At 39.1% G+C, this 25,940-nt stretch overlaps 1 protein-coding gene across 1 annotated transcript in view; it reads right to left on the bottom strand.

The window, feature by feature from the left end:
• The window catches only part of LOC100020467 (complement receptor type 2-like), a 44,198-nt gene extending 29,051 nt beyond the window's left edge, over positions 1–15,147 (bottom strand). Inside the window, exons 1-11 of the mRNA XM_056814624.1 lie at positions 14,649–15,147; positions 10,502–10,681; positions 9,619–9,718; positions 8,292–8,377; positions 7,430–7,825; positions 6,041–6,214; positions 5,852–5,954; positions 3,781–3,866; positions 2,413–2,805; positions 405–581; positions 222–321 (exon numbers count right to left, since the gene is read on the bottom strand). Of these exons, the coding sequence (XP_056670602.1) occupies positions 222–321; positions 405–581; positions 2,413–2,805; positions 3,781–3,866; positions 5,852–5,954; positions 6,041–6,214; positions 7,430–7,825; positions 8,292–8,377; positions 9,619–9,718; positions 10,502–10,681; positions 14,649–14,706 (1,853 nt within the window). The 5' untranslated portion in view covers positions 14,707–15,147. The remainder of the gene's footprint in view (positions 1–221; positions 322–404; positions 582–2,412; positions 2,806–3,780; positions 3,867–5,851; positions 5,955–6,040; positions 6,215–7,429; positions 7,826–8,291; positions 8,378–9,618; positions 9,719–10,501; positions 10,682–14,648) is intronic.
• Between the last annotated feature and the right edge of the window lie 10,793 nt (positions 15,148–25,940).

Raw genomic sequence — 25,940 nt, 5'->3', positions numbered from 1 at the left:
GAAGGCATTAAGGATTAAGACTTTTTCAAGAAATTTGGCAGAGAGGAGAAATATAGGTTAATGGCTTGAAGGAACTGTAGGCTGTAGTACTTCCTTGAGGGGGTAACTGGGAAGCCTTGGGCATTCTGAGACTGCAGAAAGGGAGAGACTGATGGTTAGAGGGTAAGGATGCAATTCTTGTGTAATTCAGCTAAGGGTTCTGGATGACTAGGCAAACTCACCCTTCATTACAGGAAAAGGTCATGGTTGCCCCAATCTGAAGATGTGAAGGCTCCTTTACCTGCCCATTGGGGAATTTTATTAAAGGTTCACACACTGCCCCTAAATGAACAAGTAATGAGTTAAGTATATGGCAAGTAATGCCACAGTTTGAATTCAAGAAACAGGATTGGACCATTTTATACCTTTACACTTGGGAGCAGCAGCATTCCAGACTCCTGAAGACAAACAGTGAATGGTCTTTTCTCCAACAAGCAAGTAGCCAGGTTCACAACTGTAAGTCACAGAAGACCCAGGTGCAAATGGGCCACTGTGGTCATTTCTATGTCGCCCATTAAGGATCGTGGGAGGTGATGGACAATCTAATAAGAAATTTTTATGCACATACACATACACAAGATAAAGACCATTAATTTATACATGTGCAAGGCAGAGACACTGATTTTCAGCAAACAGGTTAAAAACAGCAAGAAATTTTGGATAAATAGCAATTAGTTCACCTTTCAGGGATCAAATAATAGCTTCTTGTTTACACCCACACTAAGACAGAATTAAAACAATTTATATTTTGCTTAAGAACAAATACTTTTACTAGGTCATTTGTTTTATTTTACAATTTTATTAAAATAATAAAAAAGTTATTTACGTTGTACTTTAAGGTTTAAAAAATACTTCATTAATATTATCTAATTCTATCCTCACAACCATCCTGGGAGGTTGGCATTATAATTATCCCCATTTTACACTTAAGGATACTAAGGCAAACACTGATTGAGTGACTTTCCCAGAGCCACACAACAAGTAAATGTATAAGGCAGGATTTGAAGTCAGGTCTTCCTCTTCCTGACTCCAGGAAGTTCTCTAGTCACTATGGCACCTAGATGCTCCCTAAATCCAAGGATTAAAATCCAATCTTGGTATGATTTGGGAAACAACATTCTCCTATATATAAAGTTTTTCAGCTAACAAAGACATGCCACAGGACAAGAAGTTACAGAAGGGCAAGTAAGGCTTCATGTAAGGAAAATCCTTCTAGGCCAAAATCTTATCTATTACAGAATTTACAAAAAAGTAGTTCTGGAAAATAAAAATACATACAAATTCCCAGGAGAAGAAAAGCTACCCAAACGTGAAGGCATGTCAGGAGGGAGTGGATTAACTCTCACTAGAGGTTTTCAAGTGAAGATTAGATGGCCACTTGCAGGCTTATTGAAGAGGGGATCTTTATTCAGGGATGAATTAGACAAGGGGAACTCTTAGGTCCCTTCTCACTTACATTTTATGGCTATGGTGGAGCCACAGTATAAAATAGTATCAGAAACTAGGCACAGAAATCATTCTTTGAGACACAATTATAAAACTAGATATTAACAACTAGATTTTGAATCTAGCCACACATTTCATTTTTAAAATCAAATTGGCTATAACACTAACCCAGATTGAAAGATCAGAAAACTGGATGCTATCTTGTATGAACCCCGCCTCAGAATTAGTGTCCTAGAATCCAGCTGTTTTTGTGACTATCACACTGGGTTCCCTGCATTCACTGAGCATCTTCTACTATCATCAGGAAAAAGTAATGCTGCAAGAAGGACCTGTAACTCCTTTCCATTCCTGAGTCCCCTCCTTCCCTAAATTGACACATGATTGGTAATGAACAGGTCTATATCAGCAATACTATCCCATGAACTTCCACCCTAAGTCATTCATTTCTTTTTTTCCTTCTTTTCTTTTTTCCTTTCCTTTTCTTGTTGTTTAAATCTTTACCTTCTGTCTTAGAATTCATACTAAGTATGGGCTCCGAGGCAGAAGAATAGTAAGGGCTAGGTAATGGGGGTTAAGTGACTTGCCCAGGGTTACCCAAGGAGGAAGTGTCTGAGGTCAGATTTGAATCCAGGACCTCCCATCTCCAGGCTTGGTTCTCTATTCACTGAGCTACCTATCTATGCCATATGTTGGAGGGTTTTTTGTTTGTTTGTTTGTTTTTTAAATTCTTACTTTTTGTCATAAGAACAATTCCAAGACAGAAGGGCAAAGGTTTAGGCAAATGAGTTTAAGTAACTTTCCCAGGGTCACTCAGCTAGGAAGTATGTGAGGCCAGATGTGAACCCTATACTTTCCATCGCCAGTGCTGGAACTCAATGCACTGTACCCTTGAGGTACTGCTCGCATCGATTTCTTCTTCTCACTCACCTCTCTCACATGTCGGCATTGGTGATGGTCCCCAGGTACTATTTGCTTGGCACCACAGAGTGCTGTGACCTTTCATGGTAAAGTTGGTATCACAGGCAAGTGTCAAGATGTCACCGTGTCGATATGGAGGTCGGAACTTCCACTTTAGATGCCTCTCTCGGACTTGGGGCTCAGAACAACTAGCAGTTTTACTGAAAGCCTCACACCGAGGGGCAGGTTCACTCCAGACTCCATTCACTTGATCTTTACTTGTGCATTGTGTAATTTTGGTTCCAATGGTACGGAATGCCCTGAAACAGGTATACCTTATTACAGTCCCATAGGGAGATTTATTCCCAGAAAGGAGTGAAAGCCTTCCATTGATGATAGGAGGAGGAGAACCACAAGTAATTCCTAGGGGTTAAAGGGAAAGAAGGGATATAAATTAAGTGTATCAGATTAAAGTTCTTCCATAATCTATGTTTTGCTGCCCAAATAGAAACTTAACTTGAAAATCTAGACCTAAAATTGAAAACTGTCATAAAACTGATCTACATGTATCATGTCAATATTTATAAATTTTATATAGTCATCTCTCATGCTAATCAATGTCCAAATGTAAGTCTTATGGCCTCTAAGGTAAAAACTTGAATTTCTAGTATGCATATACCTCCTGCCTCTCTGCCTAGCCTCTCTCTTCCCACTTTTCTTGATTCTCAACTACCAAAGGCCTTGCTGTTAACTTGTTTTCCTAAAAAGCTAAATAATATTCAAACATTTTAAGTTGAAATTAAGAATAGAATAGCAATGGGGGAGAATTTCCAAGACAGCTCAGGGACTGTAAAGAATTTTTTAAAATTTAAAACCAAAATTACTCCATTAGCAACAAAGTCATCTAAGGTTGGTTTCCATTTACTTACTACTCAGTTAACAAGAATGCTTCATGATCCAAACTAGTCAAGCAGTTGCTTGTGGAACAACAGGGTAGCTGACCAGCAAATCCTGATAGTGACCTCATATCCCTTGCCATTGAACAGCCATAGTTTGCCACTTCCTCTGTATAGTTGACTCCTTTCCTAAATCAGGTAAAAATTGCTGGGAGCCCCTGCTTTCCTTTGGTTTCATGAGCAGCTTGTTATATCAAAGACAAAGCAACTAAGCTGTCCTATACATGTGGCATAAAAGGAAGCAGCTATATAATATCTTAACATATCACATCACCATAGAATAACTTTTTCGCAATAGTCTTAGTTGGCAAGATGAAGAATGACACATTTATTTGCACACTAAGAACCCAAGAGAGTGATGGATGATAGACTGACTGCAGACATATGTACCCAGAGTACAAGTGTGCTCCTCAAAAGCACAGGAAAGAATGCTTCTACTCACGTTCACAGACAGGCACTTTATTACTCCAACCAACTGTCAGTCCCTTTGCTACACATGTACTAGAAAGGCTGCCATTAAGTCGAAACCTAGAAAACAAGGGAATGACACATAGATCACAAGATCAAACCTCAGCCACAGAAAAGTAGAGTATTCCCTTCTGGGGGAGGAAACATTTTAACATAAATGTTTGCCCATTCCTGTATTCAGTTAAATTAGGTCAGTAAGTTAGTCAACAAGCATTAATTAAGTGCTTACTGCATGCCAGTCATAATGATAAGTGCAGAGATACAAAACAAGCTAAAATCCTCTCAGGAAGCTCATATCCAAATCAGGAGAGGCATAGCTATGTACAAACAAGGTAGATCAGAGATAACCTCAGATGGAAGGCACTAGCATGAAAGGGAATCCCCAGAGAAGGGCTTCTGGCAGAAGGTGGCATTTTGTAGTCTTGAGCAAGTCAAAGGAATCAGGAGGCAGAGGGGAGGAGGGAGAGCATTTCGAGCACAGAAAGAGCCAATGAAATGCTCTGAGTCAGGAAATGGTGTCTCATGTGCAATAAATGGCAATGAGGCCAATGCCACTGGATCTCAGAGTATGTGACAGGTTGAAAGGTGTACAAAGACAGGAAGGATAGGGTAAGAGAGTGCAGGTAATTAAGGGTTTTAAAATACAAACAGAGGATTTTATATTTATATTGTATCTTAGAATGACGAGGGAACCACTGGAGTTTTTTTGAGGGGTGTGTATATGTGTGTGTGTGAGACATCATCAGACTTGAGCTTTAGAAACACAATTTCTGATAGCTGGCTGAGGGATAACTGGAGTGGCGAGAGACCTGAAGCAGGTAGATCAACCAGAAGGATATTGCACTAGTATAAGCAAGAGGCACTGAGCGCCTGGATTATGATGGTGTCAGAGTCCAAGATGAGAAGAGGGTAAGAGAAGAGATGTTAGGAAGGTAGAAATAGCAGGTCTTGGAAACAGAAGGGATGTGAGGGAAGTGAGAGTAAGGAGTGAGGAGTGAGGATGAGGAGATGAGTTAGACGCCTAGGTCACTGAGCATCTTGTGATGCCTCCCATAGTAACAAATCTTTAGGAGAGGAGAAAGGCTTTGGGGGGAAGAGACAATGAGTTCCGTTTTGAGCATGCTGACTTTAAGATATCTGCAGGGCAGACCCATACTTTAAGGTGTCTGATAGGTAGCTGGAGTTTGAAGAATGGGGATCAGGTAAGAGGTTAGGGCTAAAGATCAGAGAATCATCTGCAGAGAGATGCTACTTGAAATCTTGGGATCTGATATCCCATGCAAAATAAATGAGAAAAAGAAAAGGGAACAGAGCCCAGAGCAGACCTGTGGAGACACCCACAGGGAATGAGTACAGCCTGGATGAAGATCCAGTAAAGGAGACAGAGGAGTTGTCATACAGAGAGCAAGAGAACCCAAAGAGCAGAGTTTTAAAACTTAGAATGTATCAAGGTGAAGAGGGCAATAGTCGGGGTCAAAAGCTACAGAGAGATCAAGAAGGATGGAGATTAGGTCCTGAATTTAATAATCGGCAGAAGCACAAGTCATTCGGGTTAGTCACAACGTCCTCTAACTACTGACCCACCCTCCACGTTCCCTTGGCTTGACTGCAAAGCAGTAGCAAGAAAGAGCTGTACTCCTCAGTACCCTGTGGTCGAAAATACGCCTTTCCCGCACCATAGCCCACTTATTACCCCTCCGAGGAGTCACTCATTCTAGCGTTCCCTTCTAGAGATCTCCCCTCAAACAACGGCACAGCAACCAGAACAGCTCCCGGCTTGACTTGACAAAGCAAACCAGGGTCCGGTGGGTGAGTAGCTGATCTTAGTCTTCTTCAGTGCATTTGAAACAGCACTGAAGGAAAGATACAGATACTAGGTAGTGAGAGCAGAGGGCACAGACAACAGAAGCTGGTTTTTTTCTCGAAGGACGGAAAAGAAAGTGGAAGAAAAGAAGAGGAAAAATCTTTGTAACAAATTGTTTTGCGAAGCCCACAAACTGCCACATCCAGCCATAGTAATCCAGGAGGGGTTATCTCACACTCACCCCTCATTACAAACAAAGACAACCTTTGTCCCAAGCTGGGGAGGACTGGGAGATTTAACTTGGCCATTAGGAAGTGGATCCAGGAACTGCCCACAGGATTTCACTAGGAGAACAAGAACGGGGTGAGGCCAACATATGAGAAACAAAGAGAAGAGATTTCCAAGAGAGGTTCTAGCTAGCTATAGGCACCTTCACACTTCGGAGTTTCAAAGTTCCACTTCCCAGGCTCTATACACTTAATGAAATTTGATCCACTGAGAAAGTAGCCAGGTTCACAGTCATAGTACACAATATCTCCAAAGGAAAAATAGTCCTTGGTCTTGCTCCGTTTACCGTGGGGAATCTCCATAGGTGGAAGACACCCTGAAGAAAGAGCAGGGACAAAAGATGCCTTTAGTTGTCATGGGGGAGTAATCTTCCACTAATTGAAGTCTCTGGGGTAGGTAAAAGGAAAGGAAAAATATACCCAGTCTAAATCTTTAGGCCACAAATTTTCCTGGGACACTTTCTGGAACACTTTCTCCACTTACTTATCTATTAAAATTTGTTTTAGTCTATTGAACAATTTGCCTTTTCTATCTTGATACTTTAAGAAACAGCATCAGTTTTATAGACTCAAATTTCCTGTATCCAAAAGGAGAAAGTCAGTGCCCTACCACTCCATTGTTCTCATTGTGCCTCTCAAGTCTTTTACCAAACCAGCCATTTCAATACAAGAGAAATCCAACCAAGTGACCACCAAGAATCCTTTCTGTTTTGTAAGTAGAAACTGTTTTCATTAGCAAAGGTCATATTTGTGATATCCCCTTCAGTCAAACTCTGATTTCAGCTGTATTCCCCTCCATCAGTGATGGCAAATCTTTTAGAGACTGTGTGCCGTGCCCCCCCCAAGTGTTGGTTTTGCCCTGCCCCCCCTTACCCCACACAGGGGAAGGAGAAAGTGTTCCCATTGGGCTGCTGGGCAGCTGGACAGGTGATGTACAGAAATATAATCAGGCACATTGGAGAGGGAGAAGGGAACAGCTCCACCTGAGTCCCTCTGCCTTTCTAGTAATGAATCTGGTGTGTGGGGGTAGGGAGGTAGGGGGCACATGTGCCCACAGAAAATACTCTGCATCACGTATTTGGCATGCGTGCCATAGGTTCACTGTCCTATGCCTACATGGTCCAGTAGATATTAATTCAGGGAATGCAAACTTACCTTAATTTCATGCTAAACAAAATCATTATCAGGAAGTTAATTCTACTGAAGAAAAAAACAAATGAAAAATTTCCAACTGTTCTTTTGACTTATTTTCCATTGATCTCCCTAGATTTATATAGATAATGGATAATATAAAAATACTATGCTCAAAGCAATATTAAAATGGCTTTCTCAAAATAAATTTCCATTACTTGACTACATTCAGTTATTGTTACTCAACATTTATTTAAATGAACTTTTCATTTTAAAAATTAATTTCTGGGAAGATATCTATGCAACTTGCTCACTTCTCATTTCTCCTAAAGATTATCTCTATTTGCTAATCCAAGAAGCTTGTCTCATTTCCAAATTCCCAAAGATTTTGGCAAACTCACCCCTGAAGCACATTGGCAATGCAGGCTCCCATTGGCTGTTAATCTGGCATCGAACTATTTTGCTGCCCTTCATGGTAAAACCAGGGTCACACTCCAATTCCACAGCATCATTTAATAAATAGGGAGGTCTAGTGAACAACACAATTCTTCCATGGGCAATTACAGGGGTCTGGCACTTGGCTAGAGTAATACATTGAGGTGGAGGACTGTTCCAGATGCCAACTTTATTGTCTTCGCTAGTACAGTATAATGTTTTTTGACCCACCAGGTCATATAGCTTTTCTCCCCGTGGCCCAGTATTGCATTCATAGGATACCACCATGCCATAGTAAAAATATTCTTGAGTTTTTCGGTATCTTCCATTGGGAATGGTTGGAGGTAGATCACAACGAATAGCTGCAGAGAGAATAGAGAATAATACTCCTTTGGGAATTTAATCTTTTTCCTTTGAAAATAAAACTTCAATTTGGTTCATAGTACATTATAGTTGCTTTTCACTTTTTAAAATTAAAATATATAGCATGATGGTCACTGACTGCTTCCTACCCATTAGAAAAGGACCAAATGAACGGGTCATTTTATAAAGTCACAAAACACATGTCTGATCATCTTCTGGATTAGTCATGCCTTCAAGTTGTAAGAAAATTGGCATTTTACTTTAATGGCTGAGTTTTCAGCTTTCATTTGGCCCTGTGATCTTTCTTATGGGTGGAGGGATAAGTAAGAAAAAAGGGATGATCCCAAGCAGAATAAATTCCCTTATACCTTAGAGGCAGGGAAGAGACAAGGCCTTCATATGAGTATTATATGCAGAAGGAATCAAGGATAATGGAACAAACTACATGGAGATTTTTTTACTCACCTTCACATAAAGGTGGTTCATTCTCCCAAATGACAGTAGGTTCTGACAGGATGCACTGATTGAATGAGTGGCCAATAAGTTGATACCTAAAGAGTATATGTAAAATGATCACTCCAAGGCAAAGTTAATACTCACCGTATATATGCAACTTCCCTACTGAAATCACAACCCGGAACAGAATTGGCTTCTGGTTTTGAAGGCTCAGCAAAATTGTGCCCCCAAAGTCACTAAACTGTGCGTATTCTTTGACATGGGTATATTACTACTAGACCTATAACCCAAAGACAACAAAGAAAGGAGAAAAGTACTTTATGTACAAACTTATTTAGAGTAGCTCTTTCTAAGGTGAAAGAGAACTAGAAAGTAAAGAGGTACTCATCAACTGAGGAGTGGCTAAACAAATTATGGTATCGGAAGAAAAAGTGAATAACTATTGTGCCTGCCATAAATAATGACAAAAAGGATGGTTTAAGAGAAACTGGGGAAGACGTCTATGAAATGATGAAGAATAAAGCAAGCAGAATCAGGAGAACAATTTATGCAAAGTTAAAAACAATGTAAAATGGAATAGTTTTAAATATTTAACATCTCTGATCAGTGTAATGATCAACTATGATTTCAGAGGACTTATGAAGAACAATGTTACCTACCTAAAATTTTTGTATTCAATAAGCAGAATGATACATGAATTTATAGGCATGGTCCTATGAGGGAATTTGTTTTGCTTGAATTTATATTTGTTATAGGGGTTTTGTTTTTCTTTTTTTCCCCAGTGGGGTGGGGAGGAGTGGGAAAAAATAGGTTTGTTAATTGAAAAAAAAATAAAATTTAATAATAAAAACAGATTCAATTCAGTGAAGGCTTAAGATTATTTAAAGGAACTAAGGCATTCCTAACTTCTTCAAGGCTTGAGGTATTTTCTGCTTTGTATCTCTTACCTTCTAGATCAGATGAGGCTCTGTGGGGGTCCATGAATTTGTTTGAAAATTTTTTATAACATGTCAATAAAATTAGTTTACTTTGTAATTCTATGTATTTGGCTTTATGCATTTTAAAAACATTATTCTGAGGAGTCCAAAAGCTTCATCAGATTACCAATGAGGTCTGTGATAGAAGAAAGGTAAAGAACCCTGTATTTTAGGATGCTGAAAAGTTGTGTTGGCAAGAAAGGTTGAGGGAGATTAAGTTTTTTTTTTAATCATTTTTTCCTTTTCTATATTTTCAAAACTGGTAGATGCCAACAGTTCATGTCCCCAAGACTATGGAGTAGAGGCTTTAAAAATTTCCTATTGTCTATACTTTTAGTAGATGTTCACTGAAAACATACCCTTCATTGCAAGAATATGTAATTGTTGAACCAAACTGGCTTGAACCTGTTGTTTGCACTCGTCCATTGAGGAGATCTGCTGGAGTTGGACATGTTTTCCCTATAAGAAAGAAAGAAAGAAGCAAGATTTGGGGCTGGTAGTAACTCTGTTTCTATATAGTTCCAAATTTAATTTTGTTTGATGACCTGTCAGCCTATCTAATTCTGATTACAATGAGATTTTTGTCATCTTGATAAACTACACCTGTCTCAAAAATATCAGTTAACAGATAAACTACCCCTTAAAAACCCATTGCCTGACTGTCTGGGCATGAAAGAGAAGATGTTACTTATTGCTAGATATATCATTCCCACAGCAAGCTTGTAGAATTTCTTATTCCCAGAACAAGTTCAAAGAGCTGTCCCCCACAGCTGCAGCTTCCCTAACAGTGAAAATGTTCTGTTCCCATAAAGTACCTTCCTCCTACAGAGTGAAAAGAGAACAAGTCAAAGGTCAATCTGGGGTGATCTGGTCTTTGCTCACTCTGGAAAAAGGAGCATGTGGAGAAGACAGGATCACTAATCTCCAATGAAAGAGCTCTAAGCCAAAGAGGAAAAAGAATTTAATGCCCCTTTCAATCCTCATCACTCTCAGGCAAAAGTCGAACCTTTTGATCCAGAAACTCAAGCACCAGGAAGGGACAGTCTAACACTTAATCAGTTCAGTCTCATTCTTGAAGCCTATTAAGTCTTGGTGCTGCCCACTTACTGATGCTTTCATCTTCATGGAGGCACTGGTCTCAGGGCCTTGGGAAAACTCAAATTACACATCTATTTGCAATGTGAAAAAGTAACTCATATATGTGCATTGACAGACAGCTGTATCACATGTATGACTACTCACGTTTACACATGTCGTCATTTACACTTGACCATGATGAGCTTTCGAGGCAGATGGCGATAATCTTTTTTTTCATGTATCCAGGGAGGCATTCATAAATCAAAGTATCTCCAATGTCAAACACAGACTTGGAGCTATTTTTTAGTATTGCAGTATTTAACTTTGGTGGGGAGTAACACTGACCTGAAGACCGAAACAACATGTACATCAAAGTTGGTTAGCTTCTTTAGTTTGGAAGACTAATAAGACTTCTGCTTCTAATTTTCTGTCTTTACTAATGCTTTGCAAATACTAATACTCAGTAAAAACTCAAATAGTTTTAAGATTTGGAATGGGAATCTGACATGGAGAAAAATTTACCAAGAAAACCATCATCCTAGAAACCAATGGGAAGAAATCTATAGGTAAAGATTTTAAAGCAAACTAAGAGATTCAAGCAAATTTGTGGAAAGATCTCATTGAAGGAGTGTGGGAATTTATATGAAAAGAATCCTAAGCTATGGATATATTATATCCTATGACATAGTAGAAAAGAGTAATAGGCTTAAAGTTGGGAAAACTTGGAGTTCAAATTCTGCCTTTGGCATTTACTTTTTGATCATGAGCATGTCACTTGATCATGTCCTTGGGCTTCATTTTCCCAACTTTAAGATGAAGATAATAAGACTTGCAGTACCTACTTTACAGGGCTGCTGTGGAGATCAAATGAGAAAATGAATGAAGTGACTTGTAAACTTTAAAGTGTTATGAATCTGAGGCTAGCTCAGGCTTGACTTCAAAGTCCTCTGAACCAATCAAAATATAGAGGTGGCTTTCTAAGATAGCAATGTGACCTCTGAAAAGCAAAAAGCCCCATGAACTTGGTAGCTCTGTAATGAACTCTCTTCTAAAACTGCTTTATTGACCTCATATGACATCACAAGCTCCTCTTCTCTTCAGAATCAAATGAGCTAGAAGCTCACTGCTTAAAGGGAGTCCATAAGCATCTATTAAGGACTCACTGTGTGCCAGACTTGTATATCACTTTAGAGTTATTGTACATCTTGTAGAATACTATACTTCCTGAGAGAGCAAATGTCTACTGACAGGTACGAAGTTCATAGCAAACTAGGGCTTGGTGCCTTTCAGTAATGAAATAAAACTAAATCTAAACCCTAAGTAGTAATATAAAAAACTTTTCTGAGATCCATAAGGCTCACTTACAGCACATTTTCCTAGTGTTCCATCCCATCTCCCCCAACTTTGCTCTTTTCTGGCAAGTTCTATGCCCCATGCCTGCACTGTTGGGGCCTCACTCTTCTTCCCCCAATATCTCTCCCAATATGTGATATCAGGAATGGAAAACTAATCTATGTAAGAACCCACCCTTTCCTTATCAAATCCATGGACTGTGGTTGAGCTGCTCTAGGGTCGAGGTGAGAAAGGACCCAGGTATCATCATGGCCACTGAAGTGGAAGAGTGTTGCAAATTTGGAAGAATCTGAGTGTACTATGCTCTAAAGCTTCTCACCTAACCCATCCCCTTATCCTTCTTGATGTAGCTCAAAAACCATTGCGCCTGTTACTCTCCTGGAGACAGAGAAATGGTTGTATCTTTTTTTCTTGGAATCTTTCTTCCCTTTCCCCTGTTTCTGCCTGTCCCTGTCTCAGGGTGCACAAAGAAGGAAGGAAAGAAACAAGCATTTATTAGACACCATCATGTACCAGGCCCTGAGTTAAGCACTTTATGAATCTTATTTCATTTAATCCTCTCAACAACTCTGGAAGATAGGTACCACTATTTTCCTCATTTTAAAATTGAAGAAACTGAGGCAGAAGGAAGTTAAGTGACTTGCTCAGGATCACACAATTAAATAAGAATCTGTGGCTGAATTTGAACTTAGGTCTTTCTGACTCCAGGCCAAGGATTCTTTCCATTGCATCATCTGGCTGCCTCATTTCTTCTTTAACTTAGTGCCTCATTGCAAGCCTTCTCTTGCTGTTGAGTGAATTCAAATGTGCTATGATAAAAATGTTTTGAGCACTATTGGACTGTCACTCTTTTTTGAAAACTTCCCTAAGTCCTTATACTTTAGGAACAGATTAGGAGACTTATGTCTGCAATATGGGTGACAAACACAAGGAAATCATTCTCATAGGCATTTCTTGGAAGGGCTTGAACTCAAAGAACAAAGTCTGGGCCCAAGTTCTGAACAAACCTGTCACAGAGTAAAAGTTGGTTCTACAGAATCTGACAGAGACCTGAGAAAGAAAGCACCTAGCTACTGCATGCTTTGCTGAAATATTTATGAAGTTCTCCTGGAATAGGAATATATTTGAATGGCAAAAATGTCAACCTTTTTCCTCCTACCCACACCACTATCTTCTTTTCACTACACATTCCAGTTGAGATGTGCTGGATATAGCTCCAAATTCCTATATACAAGTTATGGAACACAAGTGAAAAATCTGAGCTCAAGATGTCAATTTGGGAATCATTTGCACAAACAGGGTATATTATTGAATGTATTCTTGTATATTTTTTTGGCTGGCTAAGTTCTTGAAGAGAGTAAGTATATAAGGGGAAGATAAGGCTAAATTAAGAACCTTGGGGAATTACTCATAAATTAGGAGCCTGGAGAAAGATAATCCAGCAAAGGAGACAAACTAGGAAAAGGAATATTTAGTGCCATGCTAATTCCCCTTAAAATTAATATATTAACATATATTTTAATTATATATTGAACTCAATAACTGGTTTGCTTAATCATAGGACTTAATTAAATCATATTTCTTTTTTTATATTCTTACCTTCCGTCTTAGAATCAATACTGTGTATTGGTTCTAAGGCAGAAGAATGGTAAGGGGTAGGCAATGGGGGTCAGATGACTTGCCCAGGGTCACACAGCTGGGAAGTGTCTGAGGTCAGATTTGAACTCAGAGCCTCCTGTCTCTGGGCCTGGCTCTCAATCCACTGAGCCACCCAGCTGGCCCCAATCATACCATTTTTACTGCCACACCATCTCCTACTTTTATTTACCAACATTTTCAAAGTTATCCCTATATAACCCCTTATAACCCCTCGTGGAATAATGTAATAGGTTAATATTCCTAACTACAAGTAGCAGTCAAAAGAATCATATAGCAACCAATACATTATTGTTATCTTAAGACTACATTAAGAGTTATTAGTGTCCAGAATAAGATTTCTTGTCTGGTAACCAAACTTTAGGGATGACATTGACAAGCTAGAGGGCAACCATAGTAGGACAACCAGGATTTCAGAGGACTGATTAAAGGAAACTTCTTAGCCTAAAGTAGAGATAATGAAAATAAATTGGAACATTATTGCTAAGCATTGTCAGGTAGAAAAGAGATCAAAGATTTTCTGTCGGCCTTAGAGTGCAGAATTAGGAGATGGGAGGAAGTTACAAGGAAACAATTTTAGGTTCAATTTAAGGAAAAGCTTAGTAACAATTAAAAGGGTAATGTTTGAAGTTTAGAACTTCATTCTTCACTTTTAGACAGTCATCTCAAAATTCTGGGCCAAATACTGCCTCCTTCATCAAGGGATAGGGAGCATGGAGTCAACGTTTTCTTTTTATTAATGACAGAAAAACTACCTAGAAAAAGGAATAGGAGAAGCATGGTATACTTACAGAAATATAGTAATAACGACTGACACAAAATCAAGGAGGCCTTTGAGACAGATCATTTTAAGCTTAACTCTAAACCCTCATCCAGGTATGAATGAATTCCAATGCTCCGGTACGCCCCTCAGTTAAGTGATGGAAATTCTGAGCTGGAAGAGATGTTGCCTGTTCTAACCAGCTCCAGGGGCACTCTACACCAGAGCTCATCCACCTTTCCTTGGTTACCTAGGTGATGGGAACTCACTACTTTTTGGGGTAGGACAACCGCTTTTGGACAGCTCACTTCATTCTGCCTCTCTGTACCGGCTGGCTGCCTTTGGGGGCGGTCGCGGGGAGTGGGGAAGGTGGGACGGAAGAGAAGGTTCATGTGGAGCAAATCCCTGCCCCGGGGTGGGGGTGAGGCATGGGGAGCGGCCGGCACGCACATAGAAGATGCAGCTGGTCACGCCTTGGGTCCTCGGGCGCGGGGGCGTGCCCTAAAGCCGCCCTCTATCCCCTGCGGTTTTTTCCCCACTCACCGCAAGCCGCTGGCGTGAGGAGAGCCAACAAGCCCCACAGGAGCAGAGCGGAGCCCATCCGGTCACCAATGCGAGGTCTTCAGGCTCGACCACAAACTGGGGAGAGATGGAGGGAAAATGTCCTGAATCGCCAGATGCTTGCGGTTCCTCACTTAAATCGAGGATGCACCTGGCTCTAGACCAACCACCCACACTCCATCCTCCACACCATGGCAGGGATGGCTGTCATTGGTCCGTCGGTTTCCGCTCTCACCCAATTGGTTCTCCCTCGGAAGGCAGCCGGCCAACCAGAAGCAGCGCTATTTGTCTTGGTCTACATTGCTGACCGAAGTTTGAGCCGCAAGTGTCAGTTTCTGGTCCTTCCTTGGGGCGCCCCAACTCTTAGGTCCTGGACTTCTCGCTAGGTAGATACTGCGGAGTCTGCAAAACTTATTGCTCCCGAAGAAGCAACTGAGTCAGTTCAGAGTCATATCTGCCCAAATTCAAACAGCGAACAAGTGTCAGAGGCAGGGCTTGAACTATGGTCTTCTGCTTCCCGAGACCGCAAATCACCCCCCACTCATAGTACCTCTTTGGACGCATGAGGGTGTTCCGTATACCCATAGTATAAAATAATTAAAATTATAAAATTATAATTTTATAATAAAATAATAATATGATTTCATTGACATAGGGACGACTCCTGGGCAAAGAAATTCCCTCCACCAATGCAGATTGTCACCTTAGAGGTTCAGAGAATTGCCCAAGATCCCAAGGGAGGTTAAGTGGTTTGTCTTGGGTTAAATAACGTGATTATGTGAGAAATGAACCAGATTTCCTGTGTGTTCCCCTCGGGGTCCCAACACTCACAAGTATTGCCTGAACCAAATTAAAATGTAATTGGGAAGTATTACAAAGTTAATAAAAATGACAACAAAACAAATAATGTTTTGTGGCTTTCTGCGTCAATATAAAGCCTGCAGGGATCCTCATGTATGGTCCCAGTTTCTATTTGTGTTTGACACCCCTGCATCACATTACATTTCCTCTCAATGTAATTATATAGTTATTCAGGGAACATTTACTAAGTATCTCCTTTATGTCATGCACTGTACTAAGTTCTATTGTATATCTGTATATGTGTTATATCTATATAAACATACTTATGTGTACTTAGAGTAATTGGACCACAATGAGTAAGTGGATCTTGAAGTGTTTAACTTAGAGTCAAAGGTCCAGAGTTTGATTCTTTGATCTATCTTAGGTCATTTTATCAACTTGCTTAACTTTTCTGGACTTCTGTTTCCTTTTCTGTAAAATTTCCATTATCTATTTTTTTAAAAAGGTTGCTTTATAACCTTTACTATCATTTCCACTTTTACATCTATGATCCTAAGTCATAGCTTAGGTGGATTTTTAACCACTCTCTGCCAGTAAAATAAAAGGTTTGGGCCAAAAAATAACAGCTAAAAATCTATAAAAATCAATAAATCTTCACTGAAATTTTATTTCTTTCTTCATCATACTATGAAAGTGATGCTGGATCTTTAAAAACTGTAAGAGGGGAGTATGGGTAAATTGAATAGCTTTAAAAATAGTTGTCAAGAAGGCTGTGTCTTTCACTTGAGGATCAGTCTAAGTTGGGAGAGACATTAAAACTAGGTTAGCCACCAGAGAACAAGTTCCTTTGGCCACAATAACTCAGGAAGAGTGTTTACTGAGGTATAGCTAAGTTTGATCCGAGTGAGTAGAGGTAGTGAAATTACAGAATTCTGAAGTGTTCAAGCAGGTGTGTGTCTAGGTTGCGGATATACGCAATGAAGCTAAAAGAGCACATGAATGGAAATCAGGAAACAGATTCTAGTCTAGTTTCCATTACTTCCATGACCTTTAATCAATCAAATCAATTAACAATTTTTAAAAATGCCTGCTATCTACTCTAAATGAACACTCTAATGCAAATACTATCAACAAAGCAATGGGTTCAAATCAAGAAAACATCTAATGCCCAGTGGACTTACGCGTCGGCTATGGGGGGTGGGGGGGGGAGGAAAAGAAAATGATCTATGTCCTTAACGAATAATGCTTGAAAATGATCAAATAAAATATATTTAAAAAAAAAATGCCTGCTATCTGTCATACACTGGGCTGTGTCCTCCAGTACAAATGAAGAGTGAAGAAGACTCTGCCCTCAGATGTTGCTCCTTCTTAGTCATGCTCAAAAGACCTCTCTGGGCATCTACATGTTAGTACTTCCCCAAAATGCCCAGGTTACAATTTATAAAACAGGGTGGCTGTCAAATATGTATTTGCATGTTTGAGATACTTAAAGAAAAATTAGATTTACCCAACAGGAAATTTTTATTTTCATTTAAAAAAAAGAATACCTAGAATATACAGAAACTTTGAATTTGATGTAATTACAAGGTTTTGAAATATAAAAGAATAGATAATTACGCCTAATGAATTTTTGAAGATAAAATGCTTTGTGGTAAGAATAAGATTGATTCTGGAAGAACAAACTGCCAAACTAAAATAGATGTGTAAGTCATCTAAAATACACTTAGCTTCATCTTGGAAGGCCAAAAGAGATTACCTAGATGGATTCTTATAGAATCTGAGCATTTAACAAATAGCTGGATATTTTAAAGACCTGAAACTTAGGGAAGAATTGAGTTAATTGTCTAGGAGATAAGAAATTGAATGGGAATGGGAGGTGTTTGTAATTCTCTCCATTGATAACATTGGAATGAAATGTGAGTTGAAATTTGACACCTTTTATGTTAGGAAAGGTTTTATTTTGTCTACAGAAGCAAGGGTTTTGGGCTAAGATTCTTCTTAAAAGCAAAGGTCAGACATTGAGTTATGAGGGACAAAAGGAAAAGAACTACTACTAAGGAATGTAACACTTTTCTCTGTTTTCATAATTTTCCAGATGCTGTCAGAAAAATGAAATCAAATTGTGTTAGCCTTTAAAAAAAAAGTTAATAAATCCATCTTCTTCCAGGTTTTACCACTAGAAAAAACTATCAACTCTCTCAGATAGATGAGGGGGGTAAATAGGTAAATAGACAGACAGACAGATTATGATTAGATACAGAGATATATAAATGGATGGATATAGACAGACAAATAGATGACATGGATAGATAAATGGAAAGACACACACACACACACATATATACATAAATATATATATATATAGCACATTTATTAAGCAGTTAACTATGTATCATGCTAAGCCCTGAGGGTAAAAACAGAAGCAAACAATGCAATCCCTATCCTCAAGAAAATTAAATTTTCCTACAGAAAATTTCATAACTGCTAATTAATATCTCATGGCCAGGTTATCATTCCATTTACAAAGGAAGTTTCTAAATCAATTGGGTCTAGGCAGCTTCTAATATCTCTGTTTGTTGCCCACAAAGCCTATTTAACATATCTTTTCAGGATTTGCAATTCCTTCAATGTCTTGTGTATAGATTCCCTCTATGGCTACAGATTGGAAGGCAACTCACCTGTAACTTAGTGTCATAGAGAATTGTTTTGTTGTTCATTCATTTCACTCATGTCCACCTCTTCAAGACCCCATTTGGAGTTTTCTTGGCAAAGATACTGGAGTGGTTTGCCATTTTCTTCTCCAGCTCATTTGACAGATGAGGGATGAAGACAAAGGGGATGAAGCTCAGGGTCACACAGCTAGGAAGTGTCTTAGGTCAGATTTGAACTCAGATAATTTTTATTGACTTCAGACCTGGCACTCTGTCCACTGAACCACTTAGCTATAGAGAGTTATCTAGGGCACTGTAAATGACTTGTCTAATATGTAAAACATTTGAAATCAATCATTCCAGATTCCAAGACATGTCATTTATCAATTATGCCATGCTTCCTCACAGTTTAATTCACAATGTACCTGAAAATTAGTGAAATAACATTAGAATCTGGAACTTCAATTACTTATTACCCAATCAAGAATCTTGACAGAAGAGTCAGCTATGATAAAGTAGAAAGAACACATTTGTCTTAGAATGAAAAGAACTGGGTTTGAGTTTTGTTTTGGTAACATTCACATAATTTCTGGATCATCTCCATGCTATGCTACCTGCTCTCTAGATTCTACTTTCAACCTGTGACTATAGCTCCCAATCCCTATAGTTCTGGACTCATGGATGAGCATTCATCCACCTGATCTTGCCTAACCTCTGGTTGATTATAGTACTTTCTGACCATATCCATACCACACTATCCTTTCTCCTACATGGTCCCTTTCCAACTCTAGCTCTGAGAACAGTAATCAAATCCAAACTACCATCCTTGGAAAGGGCATAGCAATTATTTGCTATATAACTCCAATTGCCCTTCCTTTTGAATTCTCTTTCCAAAACACTCCTCCATCATCATTATTCTCCTTAATTGATTCCCTTGCTGGATGAGAATGTTAGTTCCTTGAAGCAGGGACTGACTTGCTTACTCATATTTGTAAGAGCTTCATACAGTGCTTGGCACATAAGTGCTAAATAAATGCCTTTTCTACCATTCATTCATCTGGGAAAAATTAATTACTATAACATTTTAATTTAATTATTATTTAGTAGTTGAGAATACATTACATTAATGATTATTTAATATAATATTCTAATTACATTAATAACATCAATATAATATTTTAATTTTAGTTAAATTTTAATTTAAATATATTTTTAAAATTATGATTATTAAAAATAATTTTTAAAAAGTAATTCTTGCATCACCAATATCATAGGATTTGAGGAAAGTCTTGGTAAGCCTCAATGTACTATGTAAATATTAGCTATTCCTGGGCACAGTATTTGGAAATCAGTCCACTTAAAGGCAGATGGAGAAGGGAGCACTTCAAAGACCTTAGGCTAGATGGAAAAACTTTTGGAAAGGCATACTGGCAGGGTGTCTAACCTCTCCCAGTTCTAATTCATTCCATACACCTCTATAATACTATTAAATATTCATAACACACAGTTCTGATCATGTTACTCCTCTGCTCAAACTCTTCAAAGGCTCTCCATTTCCTATGAAGTCCAACCTTAGGTGTTTGAGAATAAAATCCTACCAGATGTTCAAGATCTTGGAGAACATAGTGCCAACATAGCCTTCCAGCCTTACCTTACCCTGCTTCCCTTTCTTTCTGGCAAACTAGAATGCTTCTCATCTTCTGAACATGTGTACATGCTTTTCTTTCTTTTTTCTTTTTTTAATTGAAATGTTTTATTTAATTAATTAATTTAGAATATTTTTCCATGGTCACATGATTCATGTCCTTTCCCTCCCTTTCTCCCCCTTCCCCCTACCCCGTAGCCAATGTACAATTCCACTGGGTTTTACATGTGTCATTCTATGCTTTGCTATCTCTGAGCCTATATACATGCTGCTTTTCCCTGTGTCTGATAGATTTCCCTCATCTCTGCCCTTGACATTCTACTTGGCATTTAAGATTTTATTCCCTTTTTTCCATGGAGCATTCCCTTATCCATTCAGCCATAAGTGACATTTCCCTAAATCTCCCTCTTCCATTCTCATAGCATGTTATATTCCTCTTATGCCCTGTCATATTTTAACATACTCCCTTCGTGCTACTTATCTTTGTGTGTCCTCTAGAACCTAGCTCAAGAAATACATTGATAGATGTAGAAGCATCAGTGGATACAGCACCAGGTCTGGAGGACCTCAGCTCAAATCTGGCCTCAGGCACTTTCTAGATGTGTGATCCTGGGCAAATCATTTAATCTAATTGCCTAGTCCTTAATGATTCCAAGACAGAAGGTAAGGGGGAAAGGGAGAGATAGATAGGAGGGAGAAAAAGAGGAGAGAGGAGAGAGGAGAGAGAGAGAGGGAGGGAGGGAGGGAGAGAAAGAGTATTGAGGACTAGAGAGGGGATAGTCCCATTTTTAATCTGCAAAATATTTCAAATGATATCAAAAATTCTGCATTTAATTCTGCACACCATGTTTTAGAAATGGAATAAATAAGGTGGAGAGTATCTAGAGAAGAGCAACCAGGATGATAAAGGACCTAGAGATTATAACACATTAGAACTGACTGAAGGAACAAGGGTGAAGAAGAGAATGAGAGGGGTTGTGATAATTATGTTCTGCTACTTGAAAGGCTGTTACATGGAAGAAAGATGAGCTTTATCCTACCTAGTCCTAGAAGGCAGAACCAGGAACATTGGGTGAAAGATGTAGCAAAGCAGCTTAGGCTTGTTGTCAAGATAAACTTCCTAAAGTGAAAGCTTCCCCAAAGTAGAATGGGCAGCCTTAGGGAAGTGGGAGTAGTGAATTCCCCTTTATTAGAGATCTTCAAGAAAAGATAGGATGACACATTGTAGAAGGGAGTCCTGTCTAGGGATGGGTTAGATTAAACACTCTTGGGGATTCTGTGAAATATTTATTGGTCATATGAAAGAATGGATGAATGAATGCTTGGAAAGCATTGTAGCATGGCACAAAGAATTTGACTTTTAGAGTTAAAAGGTTTGATTACTAAGAGGATCTCTCTGCTAGGGAGTACAACCCAGATCTCAATAGCTACCAACAGGCCATCAAGTAGGTCCTTTCATAAGTCTGAGGATGTGTGCAGAAATGTCCTTTGCAAAGTGAAACCCAAATCTGGGTTCAGCCTAGTCAAATAAGCTAGTGAACCCGCTCCTTCCTTTTCCTAGGCTGCAGCTGCAAATGACTATTGCTGAGACATTTGGTCTTACAAACTGTCTGCCCTGGCAGACAGAAACCATAAAGTGTGACAGTAGACATTACACTTAGTAATAACCATTCTCCCTCCTGACCTTTAGTTGATAAAGTCAGGATCAGGGCTACAACGTATGCATACATATTTCTATTTGGAACTGATGGTGTATATCTGGCAAATGCTCATTCCTTGGGGCAGAATGATTTGTGATGGATCTGGTGACTCATTTTCTTTCTGAGGATAATTTCTGTCTTCATCCTTCTAACTAATGGCTATTCTGGTACTCAGGGGCAGGGTATACAACAAAGGAAGTAGCCACGGTTCAAGGGTTCAAGGTACCATGAAGGAGGGAATTTAGATTTCAGATAGGGAGAACCACTGGATGTTGGGCTGTGGCTCTCTATTCCCAAGGAGTTAGGAAAAGGAAAAGAAGAGATAACTCAATCCCAATATAATTTGAGATAGCCTTCTACTTCCAAGAAATCCTCTTCAGAAAACTTCTCTTTTAAGAAATGACCTAGAAGTAAAAGGCCCTGCAGATTTAGGTGTCTACTTCTAATTTCATATCCATAGTCTTTCCAAACTTGTTCACAGTTCCTCTCTCTATTCATCCCAAGGGTCATCAACGCTTGGCTAACTATCCAAACTCTAAGGCAACTACATACCCTAACACTACAACCAACTGGATAGAATAGTTCTTGGAGTTAGGAAGAGCTGAGTTCATAACCTGTCACAAATACTTACCAGTTTTTTATGACCTTGGGCAAGTCAATTGCTTGCTCTTGGTCTCAGCTTCCTCATCTCAAAAATCAGGATAATATTACAAGGCACCTTGCAAACCTTAAATCACTATATAAATTATTATTGTTATTATTATTTCAATTTCTTGAGATCTTGGAAGTCAGTTTCCATGGGACTCTGCAACTTGATTGCCACATGTCTGGCTTGGTTTTTCATCCCATTTTTTGTTGCATATCTATAAAATATTATGAATTAGTAATTCATATAAAAGCCTTAAAGAAGCATTTCTGCATTTTTTTTTAAAAACCCTTACCTTCTGTCTTGGAGTCAATATTGTGTATTGGTTCCAAGGCAGAAGAGTGGTAAGGGCTAGGCAATGGGGGTCAAGTAACTTGCCCAGGGTCACACAGCTGGGAAGTGTCTGAGGCCAGATTTGAACTTAGGACCTCCCGTCTCTAGGCCTGGCTCTCAATCCACTGAGCCACCCAGCTGCCCCCTGCATTTCTGCATTTTAAAAAATGTAAATAACACTTTAGGGTCTCTCCCTTTCAGATATAGCTTCTTTCCAAATATTTGTATTTATATGTGAGTGTCTGTCTTTGGATATATATTACATATTTATTATATATTAGATGAGATATATATATATATATATATATACATATATATATTTAAAGTCACAACTAAGTCCATTGATCCAAGTGAATATTGTCATAGTTATCTAGAAAGTGCTGAATTTAGATATTCAATTGGGTGTCGACACATGATAGATAGAAAAGAAATTACCTAAGAGAAGTCTTTCTGTCTAGGTATTTAACTTTGTGAGTCTTAGTTTCTTCTAATGAAAAAATCAAATTAATTAGAAACCTTCTGATTCATTTTTTGTGTCCTGTTCTGAAAATGGGGCTTGACTATGATGCCAGTGGGTCATACTACTAGTTAATTTCCCTTCATCTGGAGTTATGTCTTTGAACCAAAGACATCATACTTGTACAAATAATTGAGCTTAGAAAACTGGAAATTTGTGAATAAAATTTTGGTCAATCTTGAAACAAAGAGGAACTACTCTGTTTGGGGATTTCCAGCCTGACTTTGGTACTTATAATGTTCTGGACTCTCAACACTGAGTTCATTCAGAAGTTGTTCAAAATGATTGGAAAGAAGAAGTTTTCTGTCTTCTCCAAGACAGAGGCACCATGGTGATACAATCAATAACAAAAGCTTCCAGGTCATGTCTAGGACAGCCAGTAAAGATCATTTTAGCCTCAGAGAATGGTTGATTTAAAAAAAAAAAAAAGAATCCTTGTTACCTTAGACTACCTATCTGCCATCAGCACTAATAATAGATCTGTGCTTCCTCTTTCCTACCAATCCTGCCACTCCTGCCCCCAAGTCAACATCTTATTTTCAACACTGTCCATTTTTTAGAGACACTAAAGAATATTGTGCAATCAAGGACTTGAATTTGAGGGTGGGGAACATTTTCAGGGGCTTCCCAGGCCATCAAACATTTGCAGATAGTTCCTACTCCTTTCAGTTTTACAGGAACTAGACAGGAAGAGTGTCTTCTCTTGAGTGCTTCTGCCACTCAGCAGAATCCATGGATTTACGTGTTTGCATTTTTGTCTTAATATTCCTAACCCCAAGCACCGTGTTGCTACCTGCTATTGGCCCACCGATCTAGTCGTTCTAGCAGCTCCCAGAAGTGCAACAACAAATACATCTAGATGTTATTAGCTATGCCAACAGGGTCGAATCTCCTCATTGCCACCAACAATTGCTAAATAAGTAGGCGTGTTTTTGACAGTGGCTACCCAGGGGCAGTGGTGATGGTGGTAAGCTCTTAAGCCTCCCTCAAATCCTACTCATCTGATTTCCTATAATGAATACTTTTGGTTGAGTTGATTGAGAGAGAGGGAGAGTTGCTTTTTAGTTTTGTTTTTTTTAAGAAATGTTAATATGGTTTATAGTTTTTAAAGCTCCAGCCTCAGCCTTGTCTTATTTCCCTTCTCTGTTGACATTTAGAGAAGTCCTTATTTGTCTTACTTGGACATTTGTCTCCCCACAATTAAATCCTGCAGTTCCAAAGGTATTCTTAGCCTCTTTGAATTGGTATGTTTAAAAACCAAACCAAGAATTTAATGACTACCTTTCCTGAGAAAATTTTTACTTTACACTCCAACCCTTACTATCCTTTATATAGTTAGAGATCTGGGTTTATGACTGGTCAGTATGGTGGAAAAATTGCTAAATTTGAAGTCAGAAGGCCTAGGTTTAAATTCTGGTTCTCCTACTTACTCTCTCATTTGTAAAATGAAGACATTGGATTAAGTAATCTTTGTTTCCCTCTAGACATAAATGGACTGTATATATTATTTCCCTGCTTCAGTTACTGCACTCTGCATCAGTTCTCAAAGTCATCCATGCATCTCTTTTTTAAAAAAAAATTTTTAATTCTTAATGCAAACACTAAAATTTCCATAAGCATCCTATTTACATAAACACTTCATGACACAAAAGAAGAGTCTATCTGAATCTATAAATCTACATTCCATACTGCTTGCTTTTTGTAAAAAATACGTAATAAATCTCATACTCCTTTCAAAATTCATCTGCGCTTGTATATTCTTCCTTCTCTTCTCTTTGTATATTTTAAATATACAAGCAGTGCATTTGATTTAATGGCAGCCTCACCCTCTCTTCCAGATTCATCAGTATCCAGTAGCAAGACAGAAGTCAAGATGACTGGAAATGGCCCAGGATGCACCTTGGCATCTTCTGCATCTGAACAAGCTCTAAGCGCTCCACACTGCCTGCTATCGCCTCCTTCAAAATTGTTCTCATCCGCCCATTCCACCGGTAGAAGTCACAGACTTGGGTAGACATCTCCTAACTCCAGGATGGGGTTGAGGCTTGTTGGCTACCTTCAGACTGGTTTGGGTAGGATTAGATCTTTGGGAAATGGGCTCCTTTGCTGCTGATATGCTAAAAAATAATAACTGATGTGTATTTTGTGCTTCAAAATTTATAGTGTTTTATCTACCATTATCTTATGTTTGAGTTTCTTAACATCCTGGCTAGTTGCTTATAGGCCCTTTATTAACCATATTTTCCAAATGGGGAGCCTGAGAAAAGCTATGAGGGCTTGTGACTTGCTGTAGGCTAACAAGCTTCAGAATCAGCATACTTCGGGCTTTCTTATTTCATTTATCTTTATTGGCTCCCTGTCTTTTGGCTGCTTCCCTAGGGGAACACTTACTGTGTGCCAGGCACTGTGTTAAACACTTTGTGCAAATAATTCCTCTTTTGATCCTTACAACAACCCCTGGAGATCAGTGCTATTAGTACACATTTTGCAGTTGAGGAAAGTGAAGCAAACAGGGGGAATGACTTCCCCAGAGTGGTACAGCTCTAGTCAGCATCTGAGGCTAACTCCAGTCTTCCTAACTTCTGGTCTAGTGCTCTATCCACTTAACTAGCCGTTCAACACAGCTCACAAGCATGTTCCTGTGTCCTCCCTTCTTAAAAAAGCCTCCGGCTCAGTGGATTGAGAGCCAGGCCTAGAGACGGGAGGACCTGGGTTCAAACCTGGCTTCAGCCACTTCCTGGCTGTGTGACCCTGGGCAAGTCACTTGACCCCCATTGCCTAGCCCTTACCACTCTTCTGCCTTGGAGCCAATACACAGTATTGACTCAGACAGAAGGTAAGAGTTTAAAAAAAGAAAAGCCTTGGTTGATCCATCTCCTCTAACTATTGTCTTTGTTCCCTTTTGTGGTTAAACTCTTTGAAAGGACTGTCTACAATAGGTGGCTCCACTTTCTCTACTCTCACTCCCATTTTAACCATCT

Source organism: Monodelphis domestica, chromosome 2 (assembly GCF_027887165.1).
Source record: "Monodelphis domestica isolate mMonDom1 chromosome 2, mMonDom1.pri, whole genome shotgun sequence".
NCBI classification, from domain to species: Eukaryota; Metazoa; Chordata; class Mammalia; order Didelphimorphia; family Didelphidae; genus Monodelphis; species Monodelphis domestica.
The sequence above is the reverse complement of the archived record's forward strand: the minus strand, read 5'-3'. Positions and strand labels throughout refer to the sequence as shown.